At 44.4% G+C, this 26,865-nt stretch overlaps 1 protein-coding gene and 2 pseudogenes across 2 annotated transcripts in view; 2 read left to right on the top strand and 1 right to left on the bottom strand.

The window, feature by feature from the left end:
• The first annotated feature begins 1,862 nt into the window (after positions 1-1,862).
• Positions 1,863-26,865, top strand: part of HAUS6 (HAUS augmin like complex subunit 6) — a 61,400-nt gene continuing 36,397 nt past the window's right edge. The window contains exons 1-7 of one of the 2 annotated variants that reach the window (XM_039474861.2): positions 1,863-2,290; positions 9,473-9,568; positions 13,508-13,586; positions 15,885-16,017; positions 22,222-22,369; positions 25,422-25,487; positions 25,791-25,839. In XM_039474861.2, the coding sequence (XP_039330795.1) occupies positions 2,163-2,290; positions 9,473-9,568; positions 13,508-13,586; positions 15,885-16,017; positions 22,222-22,369; positions 25,422-25,487; positions 25,791-25,839 (699 nt within the window). In that variant the 5' untranslated portion in view covers positions 1,863-2,162. Of the gene's footprint in view, positions 2,291-9,472; positions 9,569-13,507; positions 13,587-15,884; positions 16,018-22,221; positions 22,370-25,421; positions 25,488-25,790; positions 25,840-26,865 lie in introns of those variants that run through there. The other variant, XM_074394897.1, reaches the window with a different exon arrangement.
• Positions 9,575-13,501, top strand: LOC141583731 (macrophage-capping protein pseudogene; annotated as a pseudogene).
• Positions 19,538-20,030, bottom strand: LOC120366355 (NADH dehydrogenase [ubiquinone] iron-sulfur protein 5-like; annotated as a pseudogene).

The raw sequence follows: 26,865 nt of genomic DNA, 5'->3' as shown, positions 1-26,865 counted from the left end.
TTTTTGTCGACAAGAGTCAGATTTTGTTGTTGTTGTTCTTCTTTTTTATTTTTTGAGGTGGAGTTTCGCTCTTGTTACCCAGGCTGGAGTGCAATGGCGCGATCTCGGCTCACCGCAACCTCCGCCTCCTGGGTTCGGGCAATTCTCCTGCCTCAGCCTCCTGAGTAGCTGGGATTACGGGCACGCGCCACCATGCCCAGCTAATTTTTTGTATTTTTGGTAGAGACAGGGTTTCACCATGTTGACCAGGATGGTCTCGATCTCTTGACCTCGTGATCCACCCGCCTCGGCCTCCCAAAGTGTTGGGATTACAGGAGTGAGCCACCGTGCCCGGCCTTGTTCTTTTGCTTTGAAAAGGGTCTTGCTCTGTCACCTAGACTGAACCTTCCAGGGTCAAGTGATTTTCCTACCTCAGCCTCCTGAGTAGCTGGATTACAGGCATGCACCACCAGAAAGGAGTCAAAGATCTCCACAATGAAGAGCTATGGGTGATAGCATAAACTTCAAAAGGAGGTTTTAGGTTCGGCACGGTGGCTTATGCCTTGGGTGGCCAAGGTGGGCAGATCGCTTGAGCCTAGGAGCTCAAGCCCAGCCTGGGCAACATGGTAGGTCTCTCTCTCTCCCTCTCTCTCTTTCTCTCTCTCTCTCTCTCCTCCCCTCCCCAGCCCCCCTCCTCTGACTGTCTCTTTTTTTAAAGGTGGTTATAGTGAGGCAGGAGGCAATAATTGCCAGAGGTAGCAATGAGTCTTAAGCAGGTTACCCAATCCACTTCCAGGCCCTGTTGTCTGTGGGGTTTGTGGTAGGCAACAGCTGTCAATTAAGAGGACTGCAGGCTGCTGAAGGCAGTGACTCATGCCTGTAATCCCAGCACTTTGGGATGCCGAAGCGGTTGGATCACCTGGGGTCAGGAGTTTGAGACCAGCCCGGCCAAGATGGTGAAACCCCGTTTCTATTAAAAATACAAAAAATTAGCCAGGCGTGGTGGCAGACGCCTGTATTTCCAGCTACTAGGGAGGCTGAGGCAGAGTAATCGCTTGAATCAGGGAGGCAGAGGTTGTAGTGAGCCGAGATCGCACCACTGCACTCCAATCTGGGCAACAAGAGCAAAACTCCGTCTAAAAAAAAAGAAAAACGAAAAAAAGAAAAAAAGACTGTAGGGGGAGTAGAGACCAGATTTCATTTAGAGCAGGAAAAGGAACATCTAGCATTTGAGGGCATAGATTTTGCTAATGACAGAATGAGGCTCAGAGATTACGTGACTTGATCAGAGTCACAGTGAGCATAGTTGAGGATGGAACCAGTGCCTTTTCTCTACAACGAGGCACTGTGCTCCATTTATGGTTTTTTTTTTTTTTTTGAGACGGAGTTTCGCTCTTGTTACCCAAGCTGGAGTGCAATGGCGCGATCTCGGCTGACCGCAACCTCCGCCTCCTGGGTTCAGGCAATTCTCCTGCCTCAGCCTCCTGAGTAGCTGGGATTATAGGCACGCACCACCATGCCCAGCTAATTTTTTGTATTTTTAGTAGAGACGGGGTTTCACCATGTTGACCAGGTTGGTCTCGATCTCTCGACCTCGTGATCCACCCGCCTCGGCCTCCCAAAGTGCTGGGATTACAGGCTTGAGCCACCGCGCCCGGCCCATTTATGGTTTTTATGTGACGTAACAACTAGGATGGACCCCACACAACAACAATCAGAAACCCGAAAGCCCGGGGATCTGGGCACAACAGCGGTTACGCAAGCGCAGAACAATTCGCTGGCTGCGCAATGTCCTGTGGGTCGTGTAGTTTCTGGGCTGGGCATGACCGGAAGAGAGGAGAGAAGAGCGCACTGCATGGCGGGAGATATAGTCCTCCCGGGAAGTCCCTCCTTCCTCGGAAGCCTGGCGGCGCCGGCGCACACTGCTCTTCCTTAAGGGCGGGAGTCTCGGTTTGTGGCGGTTTCGATGAGGCGGTTGTGGCCGCGCTACCGTTAGAAGCTCAATTTCACGGAGGCTGTAAGGCCCTTTGAGGCGAAATGGCTCCGGGCGCGAAAGGAGCAGGCGGTGGCAAAGGAAGGGCCGCCGCGGCCTCAGGCTGACCGTAGGGAGGGATCCTGAGGGCTCTCCAAGTCCCCTGGGCTTGCCGCTTTCTTTCTTTGCCGCCAGCGTGCCTAACGCGAGGATGAGCTCGGCCGCGGTCACCGCTTTCGAGAAGGAGCATCTCTGGATGTATCTGCAGGCGCTCGGCTTCGAACCAGGCCCGGCCACCATTGCTTGCGGAAAGATCGTGTCGCACACGCACCTCGGAGTGTAAGGAGGCCGGGGCCGGCGGGGCGAGGGAGGCTGAGCCGGGGGACGCCGGGGGACTCGCCCTTTTGTAGACCCCCGAGGTTGATTCATCACAGTTGGTTGAGCGGTTACTCTGTGCCAGAAACTGGCTGCAAAGCTCCTACTCCCAGTTGCTGCCAGCCTGGTGGCAGAGACAGACACTAAATAATGGAAGAGTGCCGAAAGCGCTCTGCTGGGGAGTGCGGAAGTCAGCAGATGGGCTGAGTGCAAAGCTGGAGGGGCAGCTTCGCTCGGCCACGCTGGTGGAGGGGTGGCGGTGGAGGGATGGCGCCTGGTAGTGGAAGAGCATGGAAACCACAGTACTAACACCTTTAACTTTATGGTTTTTACTTTTTGAATTAGGAAAGTAAGGCGTGCTAGACTTAGCATAAAACAATAGGGAAGGATATTAAAAACTAATACCCTTTTAATGAAAAGTATGGAAAGTAAAAGCCCCTTTACTGCTTTTTCCACTTTTGTTAAGGTTATGGATCCCTCCCAGTAACCCACTGAAAAGGACTCTTGTTTATATTTCTGTGTTTTATGAACTTCAGCCAGTATCTCTATTTAGTCATTCTTACTGTAGGCCAAGAGGAATTTGGAATATATACATTGGCCGTCTTCTATTCTCCTCAATCTGTTTGACTTTTGTAAATTATATAATTTCAGTTCTTCTAGTAGCTGTTTGTTTTTGTTATTGTTTTTGGATACGGAATCTGGCTCTGTTGCCCAGGCTGATCTCAGCTCACTGCAACCTCCACCTCCGGGGTTCAAGCAATTCTCCTGCCTCAGCCTCCCGAGTAACTGGGATTACAGGCCCCCGCCACTGCGCCCAGCTACCCCTGTGTCTTTAGAGTCCTTTTCAGTGTGTTATTGGGAGGGATCCGCCATCATTTTGTTTTTTCTTTATTTTTTCCTTAAAAAATATGTTATCGTGGCCGGGCGCAGTGGCTAACGCCTGTAATCCCAGCATTTTGGGAAGCCGAGGCGGGTGGATCACGAGGTCAAGAGATGGAGATCATCCTGGTCAACATGGTGAAACGCCGTCTCGACTAAAAATACAAAAAATTATCTGGGCCTGGTGGCGCGTGCCTGTAATCCCAGCTACTCAGGAGGCTGAGTCAGGAGAATTGCCTGAACCCAGGAGGCGGAGGTTGCGGTGAGCCGAGATTATGCCATTGCACTCCAGCCTGGGTAACAAGAGCAAAACTCCGTCTCAAAAAAAAAAAAAAAAAAGTTCTCATTTTAGAGATAGCAGCTAACCATGCTGCCCAGACTGTTCTCAACATTCCTGGGCTCAGGCAGTCCTTCTGCTTCGGTCTTCTGAAGTGCTGGGATTACAGATGTGAGCCACTGCACCCGGAATTTCTTTTTTTTTTGGGGTGGGGAGAGGGTCTCTCTCAGTCACCCAGGCTGGAGTGCAGTTGTGTGATCACAGCTCACTGCATCCTCCAACTCCTGGGCTCAGGTGATCCTCCCACTTCAGCCTACTGAGTAGCTGGGACTGCAGGCCATGGCACTATGCCTGGGGTCGGCGTGTTGTCCAGGCTGGTCTTGAGCTCCTGGCCTCAAGTGATCCCCCTGCCTTGGCCACTCCAAGTGCTGGAATTACAGATATAAGCCACTGAGCCTGGCCTGTTTTCTCTTATTGATGTATTCTAGCTGTACCTATTTTTGGGATATAAAATTTTTGATATTTTGATAAAATTAAACAATGTGTAAGAATCAGAGGCTGGGCATGGTGGTGCATGTCTATAATCCCAGCACTCTTGGAGGCCAGGGTGGGCAGATAACTGGAGGTCTGGAGTTTGAGACCAGCCAGACCAACATGGAGAAACCGCATCTCTACTAAAAATACAAAATTAGCCCAGTGTGGTGACACATGCCTGTAATCCCAGCTGCTCAGGAGGCTGAGGCAGGAGAATCCTTGAACCTGGGAGGCAGCAGTTGGGGTGAGCTGGTATAGTGCCATTGCACTGCAGCTTGGGCAACAAAAGTGAAACTGTCTCAAAAAAAAAAAAAAAAAGAATCAGATCAGGGTAACTGGGATAGCCATTCCCTCAGACATTTATTTTTCCTTTGTGTTGGAAACATTACAGTTCTCTTCTAGCTATTTTAAGATATACAATAAATTATTGTTTTTTTTTTTTTTTGAGACGGAGTTTCGCTCTTGTTACCCAGGCTGGAGTGCAATGGCGCGATCTCGGCTCACCGCAACCTCCGCCTCCTGGGTTCAGGCAATTCTCCCGCCTCAGCCTCCTGAGTAGCTGGGATTACAGGCATGCACCACCATGCCTAGCTAATTTTTTGTGTTTTTAGTAGAGACGGGGTTTCACCATGTTGACCAGGATGGTCTCAATCTCTTGACCTCGTGATCCACCTCGTGTAAACCCAAAGTGCTGGGATTACAGGCTTGAGCCACCGTGCCCAACCTACAATAAATTATTATTAACTATAATTTCATTTCAGCACTATTGAACACTAGAACTTATTCCTTCTAACTGTATTTTTGTGCCCATTAATCAGCTTCTCTTCATCCCTCCCTCTCTCCTCTTCCTTTCCTAAACTGTGTTAACCACCATTCTACTCTACCTCCATGAGGTCCACTTTTTTTGCTGTCACATGTGAGAACATGTTGTATTTGTCGTTCCATGCCTGGCTTATTTCACTTAAGATAATAACCTCCAGTTCCATCCACATTGATGCAGATGACAGGATTTTCTTCTTTTTGTGTGGCTGAATAATGTTCCATTGTGTATATATGCCACAATTTCTTTTTTTTTTCTTTTTTTTTTTTTTTTTTTGAGACGGAGTTTCGCTCTTGTTACCCAGGCTGGAGTGCAATGGCGCGATCTCGTATATGCCACAATTTCTTTATCCATTCATCTGTTTTCTTTTTCCTTTTTTTGAGACGGAGTCTCGCTGTGTCGCCTAGGCTAGAGTGCAGTGTCTCGATCTCAGCTCGCTACAACCTCCGCCTCCTGGGTTCAAGTGATACTTCTGCCTCAGCCTCCTGAGTAGCTGGGATTACAGGTGCCTGCCACCACGGCTGGCTAATTTTTGTATTTTTTTTTTAGAGACAGGGGTCTTGCTATGTTGCCTAGCCTGGAGTGCAGTTGCTATTTACAGGTGCGATCCCACTAGTGATCAGCACGGGAGTTTTGACTTGCTCCATTTCTGACCTGGGCTGGTTCACCCCTCCTTAGGTATCCTGGTGGTCCCCCTCTCCGGGAGGTCACCGTATTGATGCTGAACTTAATGCGGACACCAATCAGCATAGTGCACTACAGCCCAGAACTCCTGGGCTCAAGCGATCCTCCCACCTCAGCCTCCTGAGTGGCTGGGACTACAGGCATGTGCCACCACGCCAGGCTAATTTTTGTATTTTTAGTAGAGACGGGGTTTCACCATGTTGGTCAGGCTGGTCTCGAACTCTTGACCTCATGCTCTGCCTACCTCAGCCACCCAAAGTGCTGGGATTACAGGCATGAGCCATTGTACCCTGCCAAATGTACTTTAAAAATTGCTCAGTGCACTTGTAAATCCAGCTACTCAGAAAGCTGAGGTGGGAAATTGCTGTTGGCCAGAAGTTTGAGACCAGCCTGGGCAACTTAGTGAGACTCTGTCTCTTAAAAAAACAATTAGGCTGGGCATGGTGGTTCACACCTGTTATCCTACTGCTTTGGGAGGGCAAGGTGGGAGGATTGCTTGAGCCCAGGAGTTTGAGGCTACAGTGAGCTATGATTGTACCACTGCATTCCAGCCTGGATAACAGGGCAAGATCTGGTCTCTTAAAAATGAAAAAAAACCTGTTGGGAACCAGCCTAACCCTGTATACAGGTGCCCTGAGTCTCAGTGGCCATGAGGGAGTGAGAAAAGAAATAAGACACAGACAAGAGTAGAATTTGACAGCTTGGGTCCAGGGGGCCAACACAGTCTCTTGTAGAATGAATGGCGAGGGCACTGAGCTTTGGGCTTTTATTAGGTGCATTATCTTGTTAATCTTGCAGGCTGTGGTAGGGGTGGCATTGAGAAGGAAGATGGTTAGGGGGAGAACATGCAGCATTCAATAGCAAATGTGGTTCTTCTAAGAAATGCTAACTAAGGACACTGAGTTTTACCACCTGTTGTCTATCCAGGTGCATCTGCGAAGAGCCACAGTGGATAAGGCACCATAAGGTCTGACACACACAGTACATCAAGGGGCTTTTAACTCCCGAGTTTTGTGGACACAGAGCAATCAGAATTACTCCATATTCTGAGAACACAGGCTGAGCCTGTGGCATTCCAGTGTTCTCTGCCCTGCAAGGCTTTCCAGCTTCGCAAGCTCCCATCTGCAAAGACCCTCCTGAGTCTTGTGAGCAGAGTTTGCATTCCTTCCTAGAGTTCTTGCACAAGCCCCACTTTACGAGACCCTTGCGCAGACCCTATGTTGGGAAGACATCCTAGGACCAAAGCAGTTTTCACTGCTTTGCAACCACTGGGTTCCTTGGTTATAAAGCGCTCTCAGATGGTCATTACTATAGGCCTCCCATTACCGCTTGACTGCAGTTTGGAGTTTTCTTACTTCAATGTTTGATCCATGACACAAATCTCAGTGTATAAAAGGCAAAGCAAGCTTGTTATCATTTAACTGTAAGTAACACAGGTCTGCCGCTGACCATCTTTTCCTACAAAAACCATTATTTTTTATTCACTTTTATTTTATTTGTATGTATTCTCTTTGGTTTGCAGGGTATGAGTTTTTGTTTCTATGACCCTGTAGTGGTATGACTACTTTTCTTAAAAGTTAAACATACACTTAACATGTGACCCAGCAATGGTTTGCATTTTGGAAAAATCATATGGTTGCCTTATAGAGAATGGATAGAAGGGGAAGAAGGCCTTTGCAGCTATCTAGGGTGGAACTTGAAGCAGGAGCGGCCGAGAGAAACAGGTCTTTTGGACACCGAACTAGAAGGGAAGGGGTTTTATTATTACTAGAAAGGAAGGGGTATTATTATTACTGCCCGGGAGCAAGGCTTTATGTTTTGTCCAAATGGCCGGGAGCTCCCTAACAAAGAGAAATTCTGCCTTTATATAGGCTTACACTCCGGATATTACACATGAAAGCATCTTAGGTTTACAGGCTTAGAAATTACAAGCGAAAGAGTTTTGGGTTTACAGTTTTAGAAATAACAAATGAAAGGGTCTTGGGGCCAGGTGCAGTGGCTCATGCCCGCAATCCCAGCACTTTGGGAGGCCTTTGCGGGCGGATCACGAGGTCAGGAGATTGAGACCATCCTGGTCAACATGGTGAAACCCCGTCTCTACTAAAAATACAAAAATCAGCTGGGTGTGGTGGTACGCACCTGTAGTCCCAGCGTCTTCGGACGCTGAGGTAGGAGAATTGCTTTAACCTGAGAGGCAGAGGTTGCGGTGAGCTGAGATGGTGCCATTTCATTCCGGCCTGGGCAACAAGGGCAAAACTTCGTCTGAAAAAAAAAAAAGATCTTGGGTTTACACCTTTAGAAATCACATATGAAAGGGTCCTGGGTTTAATTTACATGTGAAAGGGTTCTGGTCTCCAGGTGGAGGAGTGGGCTAGGGGTTTGATCTTGTTCAAGTAAAAACAATGTCTTCTGGAGAGAGTTCCCCTATACCACGCCTGCTATATTATAGGAAGGTGAATCAAGAGGTGCCACCAGTCGGCCAGCCTTTTCTTCTATTGAAATGCAGTGTGGCTGGGCTCCATGGCTCACGCCTGTAATCCTAGCACTTTGGGAGGCCGAGGTGGGTGGATCACCTGAGGTCGGGAGTTCAAGACCAGCCTGGCCATCATGGTGAAACCTCATCTTTAAAACGGGCGCGGTGGCTCAAGCCTGTAATCCCAGCACTTTGGGAGGCCGAGGGGTGGATTACAAGGTCAGGAGATCGAGACCATCCTGGTCAACATGGTGAAACCCCGTCTCTACTAAAACTACAAAAAATTAGCCGGGCATGGTGGGGCGTGCCTGTAATCCCAGCTACTTGGGAGGCTGAGGCAGGAGAATTGCCTGAACCCAGGCGGCGGAGGTTGCGGTGAGCCGAGATCGCGCCATTGCACTCCAGCCTGGGTAACAAGAGCGAAACTCCGTCTAATGCCCAGCTAATTTTTTTTTTTTTTTTTGAGACAGAGTTTCGCTCTTGTTACCCAGGCTGGAGTGCAATGGCGCGATCTCGGCTCACCGCAACCTCCGCCGCCTGGGTTCAGGCAATTCTCCTGCCTCAGCTTCCTGAGTAGCTCGGATTACAGGCACGCGCCACCATACCCAGCTAATTTTTGTATTTTTAGTAGAGACGGGGTTTCACCATGTTGAACAGGATGGTCTCGATCTCACGACCTCGTGATCCACCCGCCTCGGCCTCCCAAAGTGCTGGGATTACAGGCTTGAGCCACCGCGCCCGGCTTAAAAAGGTGGGGGGATTTTTGAAATATGATCAATCTTTCTGGAAGACAGAATTACTTTTCTCTTTTTTTTTTTTTTTTTTCTTTTTGAGACAGAGTTTCACTCTGGTACCCAGGCTGGAGTGCAATGGCGCGATCTCGGCTCACTGCAACCTCCGCCTCCTGGGTTCAGACAATTCTTCTGCCTCAGCCTCCTGAGTAGCTGGGATTACAGGCACGCGCCACCATGCCCAGCTAATTTTTTGTATTTTTAGTAGAGACGGGGTTTCACCATGTTGACCAGGATGGTCTCGATCTCTTGACCTCGTGATCCACCTGCCTCTGCCTCCCAAAGTGCTGGGATTACAGGCGTGAGCCACCTAGCCCGGCCCGGAAACTCTTAATAAATATTAATTATTTACTGTTATTTAGTAAATGTAGGTTCGTATTATATTATAGGGCATGATTCTCTCTCAAATTAGATTTTCCTTCCTTTTCTGTAGAGTGTTTTCATTAAAGCAAGTTCTGCCAGTCTTCTATTGAATTTTCATTTTCGGAATTAGAAAACAAAAGCTTGTATGTTTTTAACTGGTTATAACATCTACATGAATAAGAAAAATTAATTTGCCTTGTCTTCCTGAAGAGAATTAAAACATTAATTTGTGTCAAACTCCGTAAGAACTCAGCTTTTGATGATGTTTAGTTTGTTAACTATTTTCTTTTTCTTTTCCTACTTCTGTTTCATTTTTAACCACTAGGAACATGTTTGACAAGCTGAACCGTGATGCCTTTCATATAGTTTCTTATTTTTTGTTTCAAATACTGGACCAGTCTCTCACCAAAGAAGTTTTCAAGTAAGGAAAAATAATTTCATTTTCTTAAGTTTCTTTCCAAATTTGAAAATGGACTGCGTTTTAATATAAGCCAGAATTTCAGCTTGGCCTTTGACCATTGTTTTGAATGAATATTACAAAATTCAGATTTAGTCTTACACATTTAATGCTTAATCTTTATAAATCTGGGTGTTTTTTTTCTTTGGTACATATCTTAAAATCATTGTGTGTTTTATGAATAACATAGTTTTAATTTTATATAATTCTTAACATTCTTCATGGTCTTAATAATTAAGCAGATTATTGTTGCAAAACAACTTAACAATCTGTATGAACTTGATTTTGCCTTATTTTTTTGTTCAGTACTCTACACCTTATTACTTTGCCTCTGGGCAGTGTTGTTTTGTCTATTCGAGTCTCTGTAAATCCTTATTTTTTTTTCAGTGACATATATATTAAATCATCAATTGCTGTAGGCAAAAATCATTCTTGTTATATTTACCCTATCGTTATATGCTGTTGAATATTAAATGGTTTAAGAAGGAGATAAACATGTAAAAACCCACTACCGGCCGGGCGCGGTGGCTCAAGCCTGTAATCCCAGCACTTTGGGAGGCCGAGGCGGGTGGATCACGAGGTCGAGAGATCGAGACCAACCTGGTCAACATAGTGAAACCCCGTCTCTACTAAAAATACAAAAAATTAGCTGGGCATGGTGGCACGTGCCTGTAATCCCAGCTACTCAGGAGACTGAGGCAGGAGAATTGCCTGAACCCAGGAGGCGGAGGTTGCGGTGAGCCGAGATCGCGCCATTGCACTCCAGCCTGGGTAACAAGAGCGAAACTCTGTCTCAAAAAAAAAAAAAAAAAAAAAAAAAAACCCACTACCTGTAGTCTCAGTTCTCAGTTAATTTGCATACATGTGATTTGTGTTTCTTCTATCTAAAAAAGTATTCAAATTTATTTTGATATTTATATTGTGCCATCAAGCTTTTATATTGAAAATCAACAAGTAGATCTATTGCTTGGGGCATTATTTTCATTTTTGATAATCTGTTTTGAATATTTTGCTTTTATTTGAAGTTCTGAGTATGCAAGAGAATAGGTGTATTTGGATTATTTTTTGGAATGACCTATTATTAAGGTATAGCATTTCTTCTGTCCAAATAAAAATAGATTTTTAGTTTTTTCCCTGATTATCAACACTATGGCTCATTTTAAGTAATTCAGAAAGTATAGAAAAATGTAAAAATTGGCCAGGCGCGGTGGCTCACACCTGTAATTCTAGCACTTTGGGAGGCCGAGGCAGGTGGATCACCTGAGGTCAGGAGTTTGAGACAAGCCTGGTCAACATGGTGAAACACCGTCTTTAAAAAAAAAAAAAAAAAAGTAAATAAGAATGTAAAAGTTGTTTCTAAACCCATCAGCCAGAGTGTATCACTATTGACATTCTAGCTTTTTAGTCTTTTTGTTCCCTATGTATGCTCATTTTTTTTCTGGGAATACTGAATATAATTATAGAAAAAGTATGAGGCCTTAAATAGTTATTTCTCAGAATAAAAATTTTGAAAAAACTGAATGTGAAAGGAAAGCAAAAGGTAAATTTTAAATCCTAATATTTTTTACCAAAATTGTAGCAAAACTTCTCTTTTTCATGTTTTTCTGTCTTGTTGTTTAGCCACAAAACAGTAGCACCCACAGTATGATAAAGATTATCTCTAGGAGTCATAATATTTCATGCCAATTCTTCTCTTCTCTTCAAATGTATCTGTTTATGTTTCTCTCTGGCAAATTACTGTTTCTTTCCAGGCTTAATTTACTATTTTTTTAATATTATATTTATGCACTAGTCCAGTGGATCCATTGAGTTTGTTGTGTTTAGCTAATTTTCAGCAATTTTAATAGCTGTTCATTCTTTCATTTAATCCATTTTAGTTATTTGTATGAAACACAACTCAGTCCTATAGATATTTATAAATAAAAAAATTCAGCCAGATGTGGTGGCTCATGCCTGTAATCCCAGCATTTTGGGAGGCTGTGGTGGCTAGAATATTTTAGGTCAGGAGTTTGAGATCAGGCTGGCCAACATGGTGAAACCCCATCTCTACTAAAAATACAAAAAATTAGCTAGGCATGTTGGTGGGCACCTGTAATCCCAGCTACTTGGGAGGCTGAGGCAGGATAATCACTTGAACCTGAGAGGCAGAACTTTCAGTGAGCAGATGGACTCCAGCCTGGGAGACAGTGCAAGACTCCCATCTCAAAAAAATAATAATAATTTCTCACAGGTTGGTATCTCTGTATCTGTTATCTAAGAATGTTAGCTTTAATTCATTTTGCTTTAATTTTTTTTCTTTTGAGACAGGGTCTCAGTCTGTCACCAAGGCTGGAGTGCAGTGGTGCCATCTTGACCCACTGCAGCCTCCACCTGCTGGGTTCAGGCAATGCTCGTGCCTTAGCCTTCCAAGTAGCTGAGGCTAGAGGTGCGTACCACTATGCCTAGCTAATTTTTGTATTTTTAGTAGAGATGGGATTTTTCCGTGTTGGCCAGACTGGTCTCAAACTCCTGGCCTCAAGTGATCTCGGGTGAGCCACTGCTCCTGGCCACATGTTGATATTTATGGTATGGGAAATAAGTTTGAGTTTTAAAAAATTTGCTGAAGGGATCAAGGCCTTGGCAGATCTGAAAACAGCATGTACGCAGTCATTCCCCAGAGTGGCTCTCCATTTTCAGCCTCAGTGCAGGATTCAGGCCTGCATGTGTGGAGGGTGGAGAAGCTGAAGCCAGTGCCTGTGGCACGAGAGAACCAGGGTGTCTTCTTCTCCTCGGGGGACTTCTACTTACTGCTGTACACTGGCCCAGAGGAGGTTTCCCATCTGCATCTGTGGATAGGCCAGCAGTCATCCTGGCATGAGCAGGGGTCCTGTGCTGTGCTGGCTGTGCATCTCAACACACTGCTGGGAGAGCGGCCTGTGTAGCACCGTGAGGTGCAGGGCAGTGGGTCCAGTCTCTTCATGAGCTACTTCCCACAGGGCCTCAAGTACCAGGAAGGTGGTGTGGAGTCAGCATTTCACAAGACCTCCTCAGGAGCCCCAGCTGCTGTCAAGAAACTCTACCAGGTGAAGGGGAGAAGAACATCCATGCCACCGAGGGGGCACTGAGCTGGGACAGCTTCAACATGTGGGACTGCTTCATCCTGGACCTGGGCCAGAACATCTTTGCCTGGTGTGGTGGAAAGTCCAACATCCTGGAATGCAGCAAGGCGAGAGACCTGGCCCTGGCCATCCAGGACAGTGAGCGACAGGGCAGAGCCCAGGTGAAGACTGTCACTGTTGGGGAAGAGCCTGATGAGATGATCCAAGCCTTCTCTCAAGGAGGGCAACCCCGAGGAAGACCTCACAGCTGACCAGACAAATGCCCAGGCCATGGCTCTGTATAAGGTCTCTGATGCCACTGGACAGATGAACCTGACGAAGGTGGCTGACTCCAGCCCCTTTGCCCCCGAACTGCTGATGTCTGATGACTGCTTTGTCCTGGACAGTGGGCTCTGTGGCAAGATCTATATCTGGAAGGGACGAAAAGCGAATGAGGAGTGGCAGGCAGCCCTGCAAGTGGCTGAGGGCTTCACCTCGAACATGTGGTATGCCCTGACCACTCAGGTGGAGATTCTGCCCCAGGGCCGTGAGTGAGACTCCCATCTTCAAGCAATTTTTCGAGGACTGGAAATGAGGGTGGGCATCTCCTGCACCATGCTCCCCTACCCACCATGACCTGCCTGCTTTCTTCTCTGCTGCCTGGTCATTGCAGAGGTGCCTCCTGCAGATATTCAGTAAAGGAGACAAGTACTTTCCCAGCTCTTTTTCTAAAAAAAAAACAAAAACAAAAAACAAATTTTGCTGAGATTGGCTTTTTTTTTGCTATTGTTGTGCATAATCCTAATGCTTTATTTTTGTTTTCCAGATTTTGTTGGCCCCCATTTGACCAAAAAAGTGATACTGAATTCCGAAAACATTGCTGTGAATGGATAAAAAGGATTTCTGTAAGTATTCTTTTTGTTAGAAGATAAAGACTTTACGAAGTTAAAAACTGGGCCGGGCGCGGTGGCTCAAGCCTGTAATCCCAGCACTTTGGGAGGCCCAGGCGGGTGGATCAGGAGGTCAAGAGATCGAGACCATCCTAGTCAACATGGTGCAACCCCGTCTCTACTAAAAAATGCAAAAAACTAGCTGGGCGTGGTGGTGCGTGCCTGTAATCCCAGCTACTTAGGAGGCTGAGGCAGGAGAATTGCCTGAGCCCAGGAGGCGGAGGTTGCAGTGAGCTGAGATCGCGCCATTGCACTCCAGCCTGGGTAACAAGAGTGAAACTCCGTCTCAAAAAAAAAAAAAAAAAAAAAAAAAGAAGTTAAAAACGACTTTAACTCTTTAACTTTTTAGAAATCTTTTTAATGCTTTAATGCTAACAGTATAAGCAAGGAAATATTAGTTAGAGTAGTCTTCTTTGATGGTTTTTGGTTGGGAATCTATGTATTTTGAAGAAACCAGCTTTGCTGGCCAGGTGCACTGAAAGTAGGTTTTAGAGTTCTTGAGCGTTTAGAGCACAGTTTCTGTTTAAAGAAAACTTTTTCAACCAACCATGTATTATTATAGTTTGTTTCCCTAGGTAGTATCAATGATTGTCTATATTGTTTTTTTTTTTTTTTTTGAGGCGGAGTTTCCCTCTTGTTACCCAGGCTGGAGTGCAATGGCGCGATCTCAGCTCACCGCAACCTCCGCCTCCTGGGTTCAGGCAATTCTCCTGCCTCAGCCTCCTGAGTAGCTGGGATTACAGGCACACGCCACCATGCCCAGCTAATTTTTTGTATTTTTAGTAGAGACGGGGTTTCACTATGTTGACTAGGATGGTCTCGATCTCTTGACCTCGTGATCCACCCGCCTCGGCCTCCCAAAGTGCTGGGATTACAGGCTTGAGCCACTGCGCCCGGTATATTGTTATAGTTGTTTTTTCTGACCAGGTCCACTTAGGGTTTAGAAAAGCCAAAACATTTAACTTGTGGTTTAAACAGAATAATCCTGATCAAATTCTTTATTATTATTTCTGAGATGGAGTCTTGTTCTGTCGCCCAGGCTAGAGTGCAATGGTGCAATCTTGGCTCACTATAGTGTCTGTCTCTCAGGTTTGAGGGATTCTCCTACCTCAGCCTCCCAAGTAGCTGGTCATTGCAGAGGTGCCTCCTGCAGATATTCAGTAAAGGAGACAAGTACTTTCCCAGCTCTTTTTCTAAAAAAAGAAATTACAGCCACATAACGCTATACCCAGATTATTTTTGTATATTTAGTAGAGATTGGGTTTCACCATGTTGGTCAGGCTGGTCTTGAACTCCTGACCTCTAGTGATCCATCTGCTTCGGCCTCCCAAAATGCTGGGATTACAGGCATGAGGCACTGCACCCAGCCCTGATCAAATTCTTTTATGCTTCAAAAATAGTATGATGACTGGCCGGGCGTGGTGGCTCACACCTTGTAAGCCCAGCACTTTGGAAGGCCGAGGAGGGCAGATCACTGGAGGTCAGGAGTTCAAGACCAGCCTTACTAACATGGTGAAACCCTGTCCCTACTAAAAATACAACTTTAGCCAGGCATTGTGGTACATGCCTGTATACCCAGCTACTGGGGAGGAAGGCAGGAGAATTGCTTGAACCTGGGAGAAAGGTTTTGGTGAGCCAAGATCGAACCATTGCACTCTAGCCTTGGCAAAAAAAAAAAAAGTATGATGAGAAGACAGTGGGCTAGGGGCCCTACCCCCTTGGATTGCTTTGCACTCTGCTACAGAGTTGAATATGTCCAAGCCACTGCTATGAAGAGGTACTGGGGAGCCCCATGGCAACCTACAGCGTAGTGCTCATGAAAATGTGGGGCTTCTACTGCAAGATTGTCCCACCCTTAAAAAAATAGTGTGATAATAGTGTGATGTAAATGTAAGAGCTACTGTTTTTTTTATTTTTTTTTTGAGACGGAGTTTCGCTCTCGTTACCCAGGCTGGAGTGCAATGGCGCGATCTCGGCTCACCGCAACCTCCGCCTCCTGGGTTCAGGCAATTCTCCTGCCTCAGCCTCCTGCGTAGCTGAGATTACAGGCACGCGCCACCATGCCCAGCTAATTTTTTGTATTTTTAGTAGAGACGGGGTTTCACCATGTTGAGCAGAATGGTCTCGATCTCTTGACCTTGTGATCCACCCGTCTCGGCCTCCCAAAGTGCTGGGATTACAGGCTTGAGCCACCGCGCCCGGCCTAGAGCTACTCTTAATATCTTCAAATCATCTTATTTCTTTTCTTCATAGGGTGAATGTGGAAGTAGCTTTCCTCAAGTTGTTGGTTCACTGTTTCTTTCTCCTGGTGGTCCTAAGTTTATTCATCTGATGTATCATTTTGCAAGATTTGTTGCAATGAAATATATTAAATCCAGTTCTAAAAGTAAGTTCAATTTATAAAAGTTTCTTTTGTTTTGATTCTTAAATTTTTATTCTTTCCAATTTTTAAATCATGAAGACATTTTAGTAAAAGCAAAGTAAGTTAAAACATTAATGTACCCCAAGTAGGAAACTTTTTTTTTTTTTTTTTTTTTTTTTTGAGGAGGAGTTTCACTCTTGTTACCCAGGCTGGAGTGCAATGGCGTGATTTCGGCTCACCGCAACCTCTGCCTCCCGGGTTCAGGCAATTCTCCTGCCTCAGCCTCCTGAGTAGCTGGTATTACAGGCACGTGCCACCATGCCCAGCTAATTTTTTATATTTTTAGTAGAGACGGGGTTTCAGCATGTTGACCAGGATGGTCTCGATCTCTTGACCTTGTGATCCACCCGCCTCGGCCTCCCAAAGTTCTGGGATTACAGGCTTGAGCCACCACGCCCGGCCTTTTTTTTTTTTGAGACGGAGTTTCGCTCTTGTTACTCAGGCTGGAGTGCAATGGGGCGATCTCGGCTCACCGCAACCTCCGCCTCCTGGGCTCAGGCAATTCTCCTGCCTCAGCCTCCTAAGTAGCTGGGATTACAGGCACACGCCACCATGCCCAGTTAATTTTTTGCACCTTTAGTAGAGACGGGGTTTCACCATGTTGAACAGGATGGTCTCGATCTCTTGACCTCGTGATCCACCCGCCTCGGCCTCCCAAAGTGCTGGGATTACAGGCTTGAGCCACCGCGCCCGGCTGGAAACTGTTAATATTCTACTGGAACTGGACTTTGCAATCTTCTCATAATGAACATAGTTACTTTTTTTTTTTTTTTTTTTTTTTGAGACAGAGTTCGCTCTTGTTACCCAGGCTGGAGTGCAATGGCGCGATCTCGGCTCACCGCAACCTCCACCTCCTGGGTTCAGGCAATTCTCCTGCCTCAGCCTCCTGAGTAGCTGGGATTATAGGCACGCACCACCATGCCCAGCTAATTTTCTGTATTTTTAGTAGAGACGGGGTTTCACCATGTTGACCATGGTTGGTCTTGATCTCTCGACCTCGTGATCCACCCGCCTCGGCCTCCCAAAGTGCTGGGATTACAGGCTTGAGCCACCGCGCCCGGCCGAACATAGTTACTATTAATTTATTTTATTATTATTTTTTGAGATGAGTCTTGCTCTCTTGCCCAGGCTGGAGTGGCACCGTCTTGGCTCACTGCAAACTCTGCTTCCCGGGTTCAAGTGATTCTCCTGTCTCAGCCTCCTGAGTAGCTGGGAGTATAGGCGCCTGCCACCATGCTCCGCTAATTTTTTATATTTTTAGTAGAGACAGGGTTTCACCGTGTTAGCCAGGATGATCTGAGATCTCCTGACCTCGTGGTCTGCCCACTTTGGCCTCCCAAAGTGTTGGGATTATAGGCATGAGCCACTGCACCTGGCCATTTTATCATGTTCTAATACAAGGGTTGGGAAACATTTTCTTTAAATTTTTTTTTTTTTTTAATACAGGGGTCACACCATATTTCCCAGGCTGGTCTTGAACTCCTGTGATCAGGCACTCTTCCTGCCTTGCCCTTGTAAAGTGCTGCGATTATAGGTGTCAGCCACTGTGCCCAGCAAGAATGGATACTTTTATTACTAGTGTATGGATAGTATCTGTTTTCCTAAAGGCTCATTAACATAGTATGTAATCAGACATTTTTATTTATTTATTTATTTTATTTTTTTCTTTTACCCATAACTCCTGAGAACATACCAAGTAAATAATCAGACATTTTTATCTCTTCAGTTTGATAGGTTACAGTGGAATCTCAGTATAGTTTTAATTTGTATTTCTCTTATTAGTGAGGTTGAAAATTGTTTCATGTTTAGGAGCAATTTGTAATTAAAAAAAAAAATTTTTTTTGACTGGATGTGGTAGCTCCATGCCTGTAATTCCAGCACTTTGTGAGGTCGAGGCAGACAGATCACTTGAGGTGAGGAGTTTGAGACCAGCCTGGCCAACATGATGAAATCCTGTTTCTACTAAAAAATACAAAAATTACCCAGGTATGGTGATGAGTGCCAGTAATCCCAGCTACTTGGGAGGCTGAGGCATGAGAATTGCGTGAACATGGGAGAGGGAGGTTGCAGTGAGCCAAAATTGTGCCCCTGCACTCCAGCCTGGTTGATAGAGCAGACTTAGCCTCAAAAATAAATAAATAAATATATATATATATATTTTTAAATGGATGGGATGGGTGGGTCTTTCTGTTTTGCCCAGGTTGGTTTTGATTTGCTCTCAAGTAATCCTCCTGTCTTGGCCTCCCAAAGTGCTGGTATTATAGATGTAATATAAGAATGTTTACAGTTTTTCTGCTAGTGGATGATCTGCCCAAATTACATGTAATACAAACTATTTTATATAAAATATGTTCTAGATTTAAACCAATTCCAGTCAACATGTTCAGTCTCTAGATAACTTCTAAATTCAGTAAACTCATTTCCTGTTAAATATTTAGAAATTCTGGTGGTTTCTTTGAGGCAATACTGGGACCTGGATAAGCATCGTTAAATGCAGTGTGGAATTCCCTGATTTTCAGAATACTCAAATTTTTTTAATTTTTATTTATTTTTATTTATTTATTTATTTATTTATTTATTTATTTATTTGAGATGAAGTTTAGCTCTTGTTACCCAGGCTGGAGTGCAGTGGCGCGATCTTGGCTCACCACAACCTCCGCCTCCTGGGCTCAGGCAATTCTCCTTCCTCAGCTTCCCGAGTAGCTGGGATTACAGGCACGCGCCACCATGCCCAGTTAATTTTTTGTATTTTTAGTAGAGACAGGGTTTCACCATGTTGACCAGGATGGTCTCGATCTCTCGACCTCATGATCCACCCGCCTCGGCCTCCCAAAGTGCTGGGATTACAGGCTTGAGCCACCGTGCCCAGCCCTTTATTTTTTTTTTTAATAAAGACAGGATTTCACCATGTTGATCAGGCTGGTCTTGAACTCCCGATCTCAGGTGATCCACCTGCCTTGGCTTCCAAAGTACTTAGATTACAGGCGTGAGCCACCACGCCCAGCCATTTAAAAAATTTTATATTAATTTTTAATTAATTTTTATTTTTTAAATAGAGATGCGGTTTCATCATGTTGGTCAGGCTGGTCTTGAACTCCTGACCTCAGATGATCCACCCGCCTTGGCCTCCCAAAGGGTTGGGATTACGGGCTTGAGCCACCACGCCCGGCCTCAGAATACTCAAATTTTTTTTTTTTTTTGACGCGGAGTTTCGCTCTTGTTACCCAGGCTGGAGTGCAATGGCGCGATCTCGGCTCACCGCAACCTCCGCCTCCTGGGTTCAGGCAATTCTCCTGCCTCAGCCTCCTGAGTAGCTGGGATTACAGGCACACGCCACCATGCCCAGCTAATTTTTTGTATTTTTAGTAGAGACGGGGTTTCACCATGTTGACCAGGATGGTCTCGATCTCTTGACCTCGTGATCCACCCGCCTCGGCCTCCCAAAGTTCTGGGATTACAGGCTTGAGCCACCGCGCCCGGCAAATTTTTTTTTTTTAATAGAAGAAATAGGATGAAGCAATACTTTATTTTTACACACTTTGACAAGGAGGTTTTCCATAAACAACCTTTTCAGTGGAGAACAGAGAACATGAAAATCGGCCTCCAGATATTAGTAGCTATGTCTGCTCAGGGCTGAGGGTCCCCCTTGCCCGTGTGGTGAGGTGGAGGGGTGTACTTCCCTTCCTTCATCAGTTTTTCCCGTTGCCTCCAGATGGTATCCACGCGTTTCATCGTTTTTCTCCGAAGTAAACACTCTATGAAATCATCATATTCTATCTTGCACGCTTTCTTTGCCTGGGTAATACTGATTCCATGTGCACATTCTATCCATTCTTTTTCAAAAGCATGGCATCAAGCAGGAAACTTGTAGGGCTGTTCAGCACTTTGGATTGTCCACCACCGATCTACGTTAATGCCAAACCTTTTCTGCACATCCAAGAAAGGCATGGCTGTAACTATCCGATGCTCGTGCCCTTGTCTCAAAATACTCAAATTTTTGTTGTTAGGAGTTACTACATTTATCACAGGTAAAAACCTAACTGAAAAGTTTAGGTAGGTTGTTCTCAGTTCTACTTTGGTTATTAGTAATACAGTGAAGAATTGCTTATGAAATGAACAATGGTTTTATTTGGTTATCTTGTCCTTTTGGTCTTACTAGGAGGAAAAGTAAACTGATGGCAGCAAAGGAGATGATGTGATCTCCTCCCACTTTTTTATATTGACTTTATTCTTTTGTTAAAAGATTCTGTTTGGAAGCAAAGTAGCTCTTACTGTAATTTGAGGTATCTATAAATACTGCATTTATTTATAGATATCTCAGATTATAGTAAGAATTTTTTTAGGTAGATGGACTGAAAATTTTTAAGTGTGTAAAATAACTCACCTTGGACTGGGCTCAGTGACTCACACCTATAATCGCAGCACTTTGGAAGGCCAAGGTGGGCAGATCATGAGGTCAAGAGATGGCTAACGTGGTGAAAACCTATCTCTGCCAAAAATACAAAAATTAGCTGGGTGTGATGGCATGCGCCTGTAGTCCGAGCTACTCAGGTGGCTGAGGCAGGAGAATCGTTTGAACCTGGGAGGCGGAGTTTGGAGTGAGCTCAGATTGCATCACTGCATTCCAGCCTGGGCAACAGAATGAGATTCTGTTTCAAAAAAATAAATAAAATAAAATAAAATAACTCACCTTTAGAAATCATTTATAGTTGCCTACTTTATAAAAAGGTCATTTTGGCTGGGAGTTGTGGCTCACGCCTGTGATCCCACTACTTTTAGAAGCCGAGGTGGGTGGATCACCTGAGGTCAGGAGTTCAAGACAACTTGGCCAACATGGTGAAACCCCATCTCTACTGAAAATACACAAATTAGCTGGGCTTGGTGGCATGCCTGTAGTCCCAGCTACTCGGGAGGCTGAGGCAGGAGGATTGCTTGAATCCAGGAGGCAGAGTTTGCAGTGATGCAGTGAGCCAAGATCGTGCCACTACACTTCAGCCTGGTGACAGAGCAAGACTCCATGCAAAAAAAAAAAGAAGTCATCTTACTTTTCTTAACATTAGTTGTATCAGGCTAGGTGTGGTGACCTGTAATCCCAGCACCTTGGGAGGCCGAGGTGGGTGGATCACAAGGTCAAGAGATCGAGACCATCCAAAAATACAAAAAAATTAGCTGGGCATGGTGGTGCGTGCCTGTAATCCCAGCTACTCAGGAGGCTGAGACAGGAGAATTGCCTGAACCCAGGAGGCAGAGGTTGTGGTGAGCCGAGATCACGCCATTGCATTCCAGCCTGGGTAACAAGAGTGAAACTCCGTCTCAAAAAAAAAAAAAAAAAGACTCGCCTGGGCAACACCTTGAGCATCAGTCTCTACAAAAGATAATAAAAAAGAACTAGATGGGCATGGTGACATGTGCTTGTAGTCCCAGCTACTCGGGAGGCCAAGGTGAGGGGATCCTTGAACTCAGAAGGTTGAAGCTGCAGTGAGCTATGCTTGTGCCACTGCCCTCCAGCCTGGGCAAGAGAGCAAGACCCTGTCTCAAGAAAACAACCCAAAACCAAAACAAAACATTAGTTGTATTTTTTTTTTTTTTTTGAGACGGAGTTTTGCTCTTGTTACCCAGGCTGGAGTGCAATGGCGTGATCTCTGCTCATTGCAACCTCCGCCTCCTGGGTTCAGGCAATTCTCCTGCCTCAGCCTCCTGAGTAGCTGGGATTACAGGCACGCGCCACCATGCCCAGCTAATTTTTTGTATTTTTAGTAGAGACATGGTTTCACCATGTCTTTTTGTATTTTTAGTAGAGGCATGGTTTCAGCATGTTGACCAGGATGATCTCGATCTCTTTACCTCGTGATCCACCCGCCTCGGCCTCCCAAAGTGCTGGGGTTACAGGCTTGAGCCACCGCGCCCGGCCAGTTGTATTGTTATATGTTAGTAGTATACTGGCTTTTGGCGAGTTGTTAGTTACATGATGTTGGTTTCTTAATATTAAAGTTCAACATTTTTGGTATTTATTAGCTTGTAGGTGTGTTTTTCTTTTCTTTTTTAAAAAAGTCAATCAAATTTAGTGGGAGATTGTATACCAACTTAAATGATACTAATGTTAAATTCTGATAACCTGCTACTATGAGACCAGCCTGTTTTCTATAATCTTATTTGTGTTCTGTGTAGATTCTTCTCATCATTTTGCAGAGACATTTAACTTAAAACCACAGGACTTGAACAAATGCATTGCCAGATGCCATTTAGCACGTAGCAGATTTTTACAAATTTTACAAAGAGAAGATTGTGTTACCCAAAAATATCAGGAAAATGCACAGTAAGTAGTACCTTCATAGTTAGAAAATAATTTCTTTCTTTTGAACAAATGTCACTAATATAACTTCAGTAGAAATAATTCATGCCTACCTCAAAACCCTGGCAATTATCTTTGCCTTTTAAAGTCAGATAACTTCTTTTTTTTTTTTGAGATGGACTTTTGCTTTCGCTGCACAGGCTGGAATGCAGTGTCATGATCTAGCCTGCTAATTTTGTATTTTTTGTAGAGATGGGGTTTCACCACGTTGGTCAGGCTGGTCTCAAACTCCTGACCTCAGGTAATCTGCCCATCTTGGCCTCCCAAAGTGCTGGGATATTACAGGCGTGAGCCACAGTGTGTGGTCTCTCTCTCTTTTTTTTGAATGAGTGAGCTTATTTGTTTTTCTGTCTTTTTCTTTTTTTTTCCTATCTGACACGGGATCTGGCTCTGTCACCCAGACTCCCAGGCTAGAATGCAGTGGCGTGATGTCGGCTCACCGCAACCTCTGCTTCCTAGGCTTAAGTCATCCTCCCACCTCAGCCTCCAGAGTAGCTGAGATTACAGGCGCAGGCCACCGTGCCCAGCTAATTTTGTATTTTTAGTAGAGATGAGGTTTCACCATGTTGTCCAAGCTGATCTCAAACTTTGGAGCTCCAGCAGTCTACCTGCCTCAGCTTCCCAAAGTGCTGGGATCACAGGCATGGGCTACTGTGCCTGGACATAGTCAGATAACTTCGGCATAAAATATTTTTAAAAGGCCGGGCGCGGTGGCTCACGCCTGTAATCCCAGCACTTTGGGAGGCAGAGGCAGGTGGATCACGAGGTCAAGAGATCGAGACCATCCTGGTCAACATGGTGAAACCCCGTCTCTACTAAAAATACAAAAAATTAACTGGGCATGGTGGTATGTGCCTGTAACCCCAACTACTCAGGAGGCTGAGGCAGGAGAATTGCCTGAACCCAAGAGGCGGAGGTTGCGGTGAGCCGAGATCACGCCATCGCACTCCAGCCTGGGTAACAAGAGTGAAACTCCGTCTCAAAAAAAAAAAAAAAAAAAAAAAATTAAAACTAGGCCTGGCGTGGTGGCTCAAGCCTGTAATCCCAGCACTTTGGGAGGCTGAGGCGGGTGGATCACAAGGTCAAGAGATCAAGACCATCCTGGTCAACATGGTGAAACCCCATCTCTACTAAAAATACAAAAAATTAGCTGGGCATGGTGGTGTGTGCCTGTAATCCCAGCTACTCAGGAGGCTGAGGCAGGAGAATTGCCTGAACCCGGGAGGCGGAGGTTGCAGTGAGCCGAGATTGTGCCATTGTACTCCAGCCTGGGTAACAAGAGCGAAACTCCGTCTCAAAAAAAAAAAAAACTTCAGGTACACTATAAATATAAGTTTAGAGAAAAGGAAAAGATCACGTTGGTTTATTTATTTGTTTTGAGGTGGAGTCTTGCTCATTACTCAGGCTTGAGTGCAGTGGTGTGATCTTGGCTCACTGCAACCTCCACGTTCTGGGTTCAGAGGATTCTCCTGCTCCAGCCTCCCGAGTAGCTTGGTTTACAGGCACCTGCTACCATGTCCCGCTATTTTTTTTTTTCTGTTTATAGTATCATTAGGGTTTTGCCATGTTGGCCATGCTGGTCTCGAACTCCTGACCTCAAGCGATCCACCTGCCTTGGCTTCCCAAAGTGCTGGGATTACAGGCATGAGCCATTTGTGTCCGCCCACTTTAGTTTAAAAAGTTAATTTTTCATATGTGCTTTGTAAAATAGGGAAATATATTTTAAAGTTGTAATTGTAGTGTTTATTTTGTGTCCTTTTTGTCTTGATATTTTATTTTGTAAATTTTTCCATATTGCCATAGTGAATTACTTTTTTTTTTTTTTTTTTGAGACAGTCTCATTCTGTTGCCCAGGTTGGAGTGCAGTGTCGTGATCTCAGCTCACTGCAACCTCCACCTCCTGGGTTCAAGTGATTTTCCTGCCTCAGCCCCCTGAGTAGCAGGGATTACAGGCACCTGTCACCTTGCCTAGCTAATAATTTTTGTATTTTTAGTAGAGAAGGGATTTTGCCATGTTGGCCAGGCTGGTCTCAAACTCCTGACCTCAGGTGATCAGCTTGCGTCAGCCTCCCATAGTGCTGGGATTATAGGTATGAGCCTGGCCAGTGTATTACTTTTAATGTCTATTAGTCTGATCAGTGGATATTTCATTAAGTAGATATTCTTTCAGGTAGTTAGTCCATAATTTTTTTTAACCACTTAATCTGTTTTATATTTAGGTTCATCTATTTAGCATATCTTTTTTTCTTGGAGTTTCTTCTAAGTGTCATATTGTTTAAATATTGGTATTACAGAATTAAAATCGACAAGGCTGTTACTCTCAAAGTATAAGTTGTATATACTTTTTTTTTAATTAAAAAAAATTTTTTAGAGACAGGGTCTTACTCTGTTGCTTAGCTAGACTAGAGTGCAGTGGCACAATCACGGCTTACTGCAGCCTTGATCTCCTGGGCTCAAGTGATCTTCTTACCTTAGCTTTTGAGTAGCTGGGAGTATAGGCCTGTGCTACCACACCCAGCTCGTTTTTAATTTTTTTTGTAGAGACAGGGTCTTGCTTTGTAACCAGGCTGGTCTTAAACTCCTGGCCTGTAGCAATTTTCCTGCCCCAGCCTCCCAAAATACAGGGATAGGGTAACTTTGTAGAATGCTTTGTTGTCTGTTACTAAAGCTATAGAATCCTTTGAAATTAATTGAAATGTTGTCTGACTGTATTAGAGAATATTTAAATTTATCCCCTGGGTATGTGAGATGAGGATAAGAGCAGAGTCCTTCTTACTAACCCCCATCATTGTAATTAGAGAAGATACACTAACCTATGAATCCTAGGTGCAGCTCAGTAGGAGCCTGTGTGTTGGATCACTTGTATGATAGTTAAAGAGAGTCTAGAGTCCTTTAGCTTACTGGTGGCTGTACCCAGAGGCCTTGAGCAAAGATAAGCAAAGGGAAAATAGAGAAGTGGGCTATACTAATTAATTGTAATGATATTATAGTTGTCATTTTGTGTGTTTTCTTGCAGATTATCAGTTAAGCATGTACGAAACTTGAGATCTGAATGTGTAGGACTGGAAAACCAAATAAAGAAGTAAGTGACTTTTAGAGCTAGAAGTTGTCTTAGATACTAACTTAGCTCTTGCATTTTACAGGTGAGGAAACAGAGTCCCACAAACATTAATTAAAATAATATATCAATAGTCAGATGATGATAGGATAGAACATAGTTATGACTTCTAGTCTAGTTCTTCTAATAAATTATTATTGGTTTCAGATTAAATTTTATTTTTTGTTGGAGTAGTTGTTGGTGGGTGGGTTGCAGACTAATTAGCTCTTTGGATATTAAATTACCATGTGATTTTTTTCATATGACTAATTATTTAATTTTTATTAGAATGGAACCCTGTGATGACCACAGTAATATAGAAGAAAAAATTCAAAAGGTGAGACAACTTTTGAAAGGAGACATTTAATCTTCTTAAATTCTGTGATATGCAGTGTTTGCTGAATCTGTCGGACTCTTATAGCCAGGTCTGGGGGCGCTTGCCTGTAGTCCCAGCTACTTGGGTGGCTGAGGCATGAGAGTCACTTGAACCTGGGAGGCAGAGGTCGCAGTGAGCTGAGATTGTGTCACTGCACTCCAGCTTGGGTGACAGAGTGAGACCCTGTTTCAAAAAAAATGGGAAAGAAAAAAAGTGAACTAATTAGAGATATTTAATATTGTATTTGTATCATGCAGGGAAGAACATGTGTATAATAATCATATTTCCCCACCTCCCTCCCTCTTTTGTAAATTCGATTAAAGCATAACATATATCCAAAAAATGTGTAAATCAAAAGTGTATATCTTGACAAATTTTTACAAAGTGAACACGTTCATGCAATCAATATTGTTTAAGAAATAGAATGTTACCAGCACCCTAGAATCCTTGAACTGTTTCCTCCCATGGGGAAACACTGTCCATCTCTTACACTAAAGATTAGTTTTGCCTGTTTTTGAACTTTATATAAATGGGACTATATAGAATATATTCTTTTGTGTCTGACTTTGACTCAACATTGTTTATGATATTTATCTATGCTGTTGTTTGTAATTGTAGTGTTTATTCTCATTGTTGTGTAGTGTTCTATTTTATGAATATAGCACCAATGTGCCCTTTTTATTCTAGATGGACCTTTGGGTTGTTTCTACTTTTTCATTATTACAAATAGACATTCTATGAACATATATATATATATATATATATATATATATATATATATTTTTTTTTTTTTTTTTTTTGCAAGGATCCTGGGCTTAAGGGATCCTCCTGCCTCAGTCTTTTGAGTAGCTGGGATTGTAGGTATGCGCCTCTGTGCCTGCCTAAGTGTTCTTGTACATAAATTTTAATGAATATAGGTTAGTGTATGCCTAAGATTTTTTTGCTTTTAATGAGGCGTAATTTTTCACACTTTAACTTTCCTCAAAC

The sequence above is a fragment of the Saimiri boliviensis genome, chromosome 2 (assembly GCF_048565385.1).
Source record: "Saimiri boliviensis isolate mSaiBol1 chromosome 2, mSaiBol1.pri, whole genome shotgun sequence".
In the NCBI taxonomy this organism is placed as follows: domain Eukaryota; kingdom Metazoa; phylum Chordata; class Mammalia; order Primates; family Cebidae; genus Saimiri; species Saimiri boliviensis.
The sequence above is the reverse complement of the archived record's forward strand: the minus strand, read 5'-3'. Positions and strand labels throughout refer to the sequence as shown.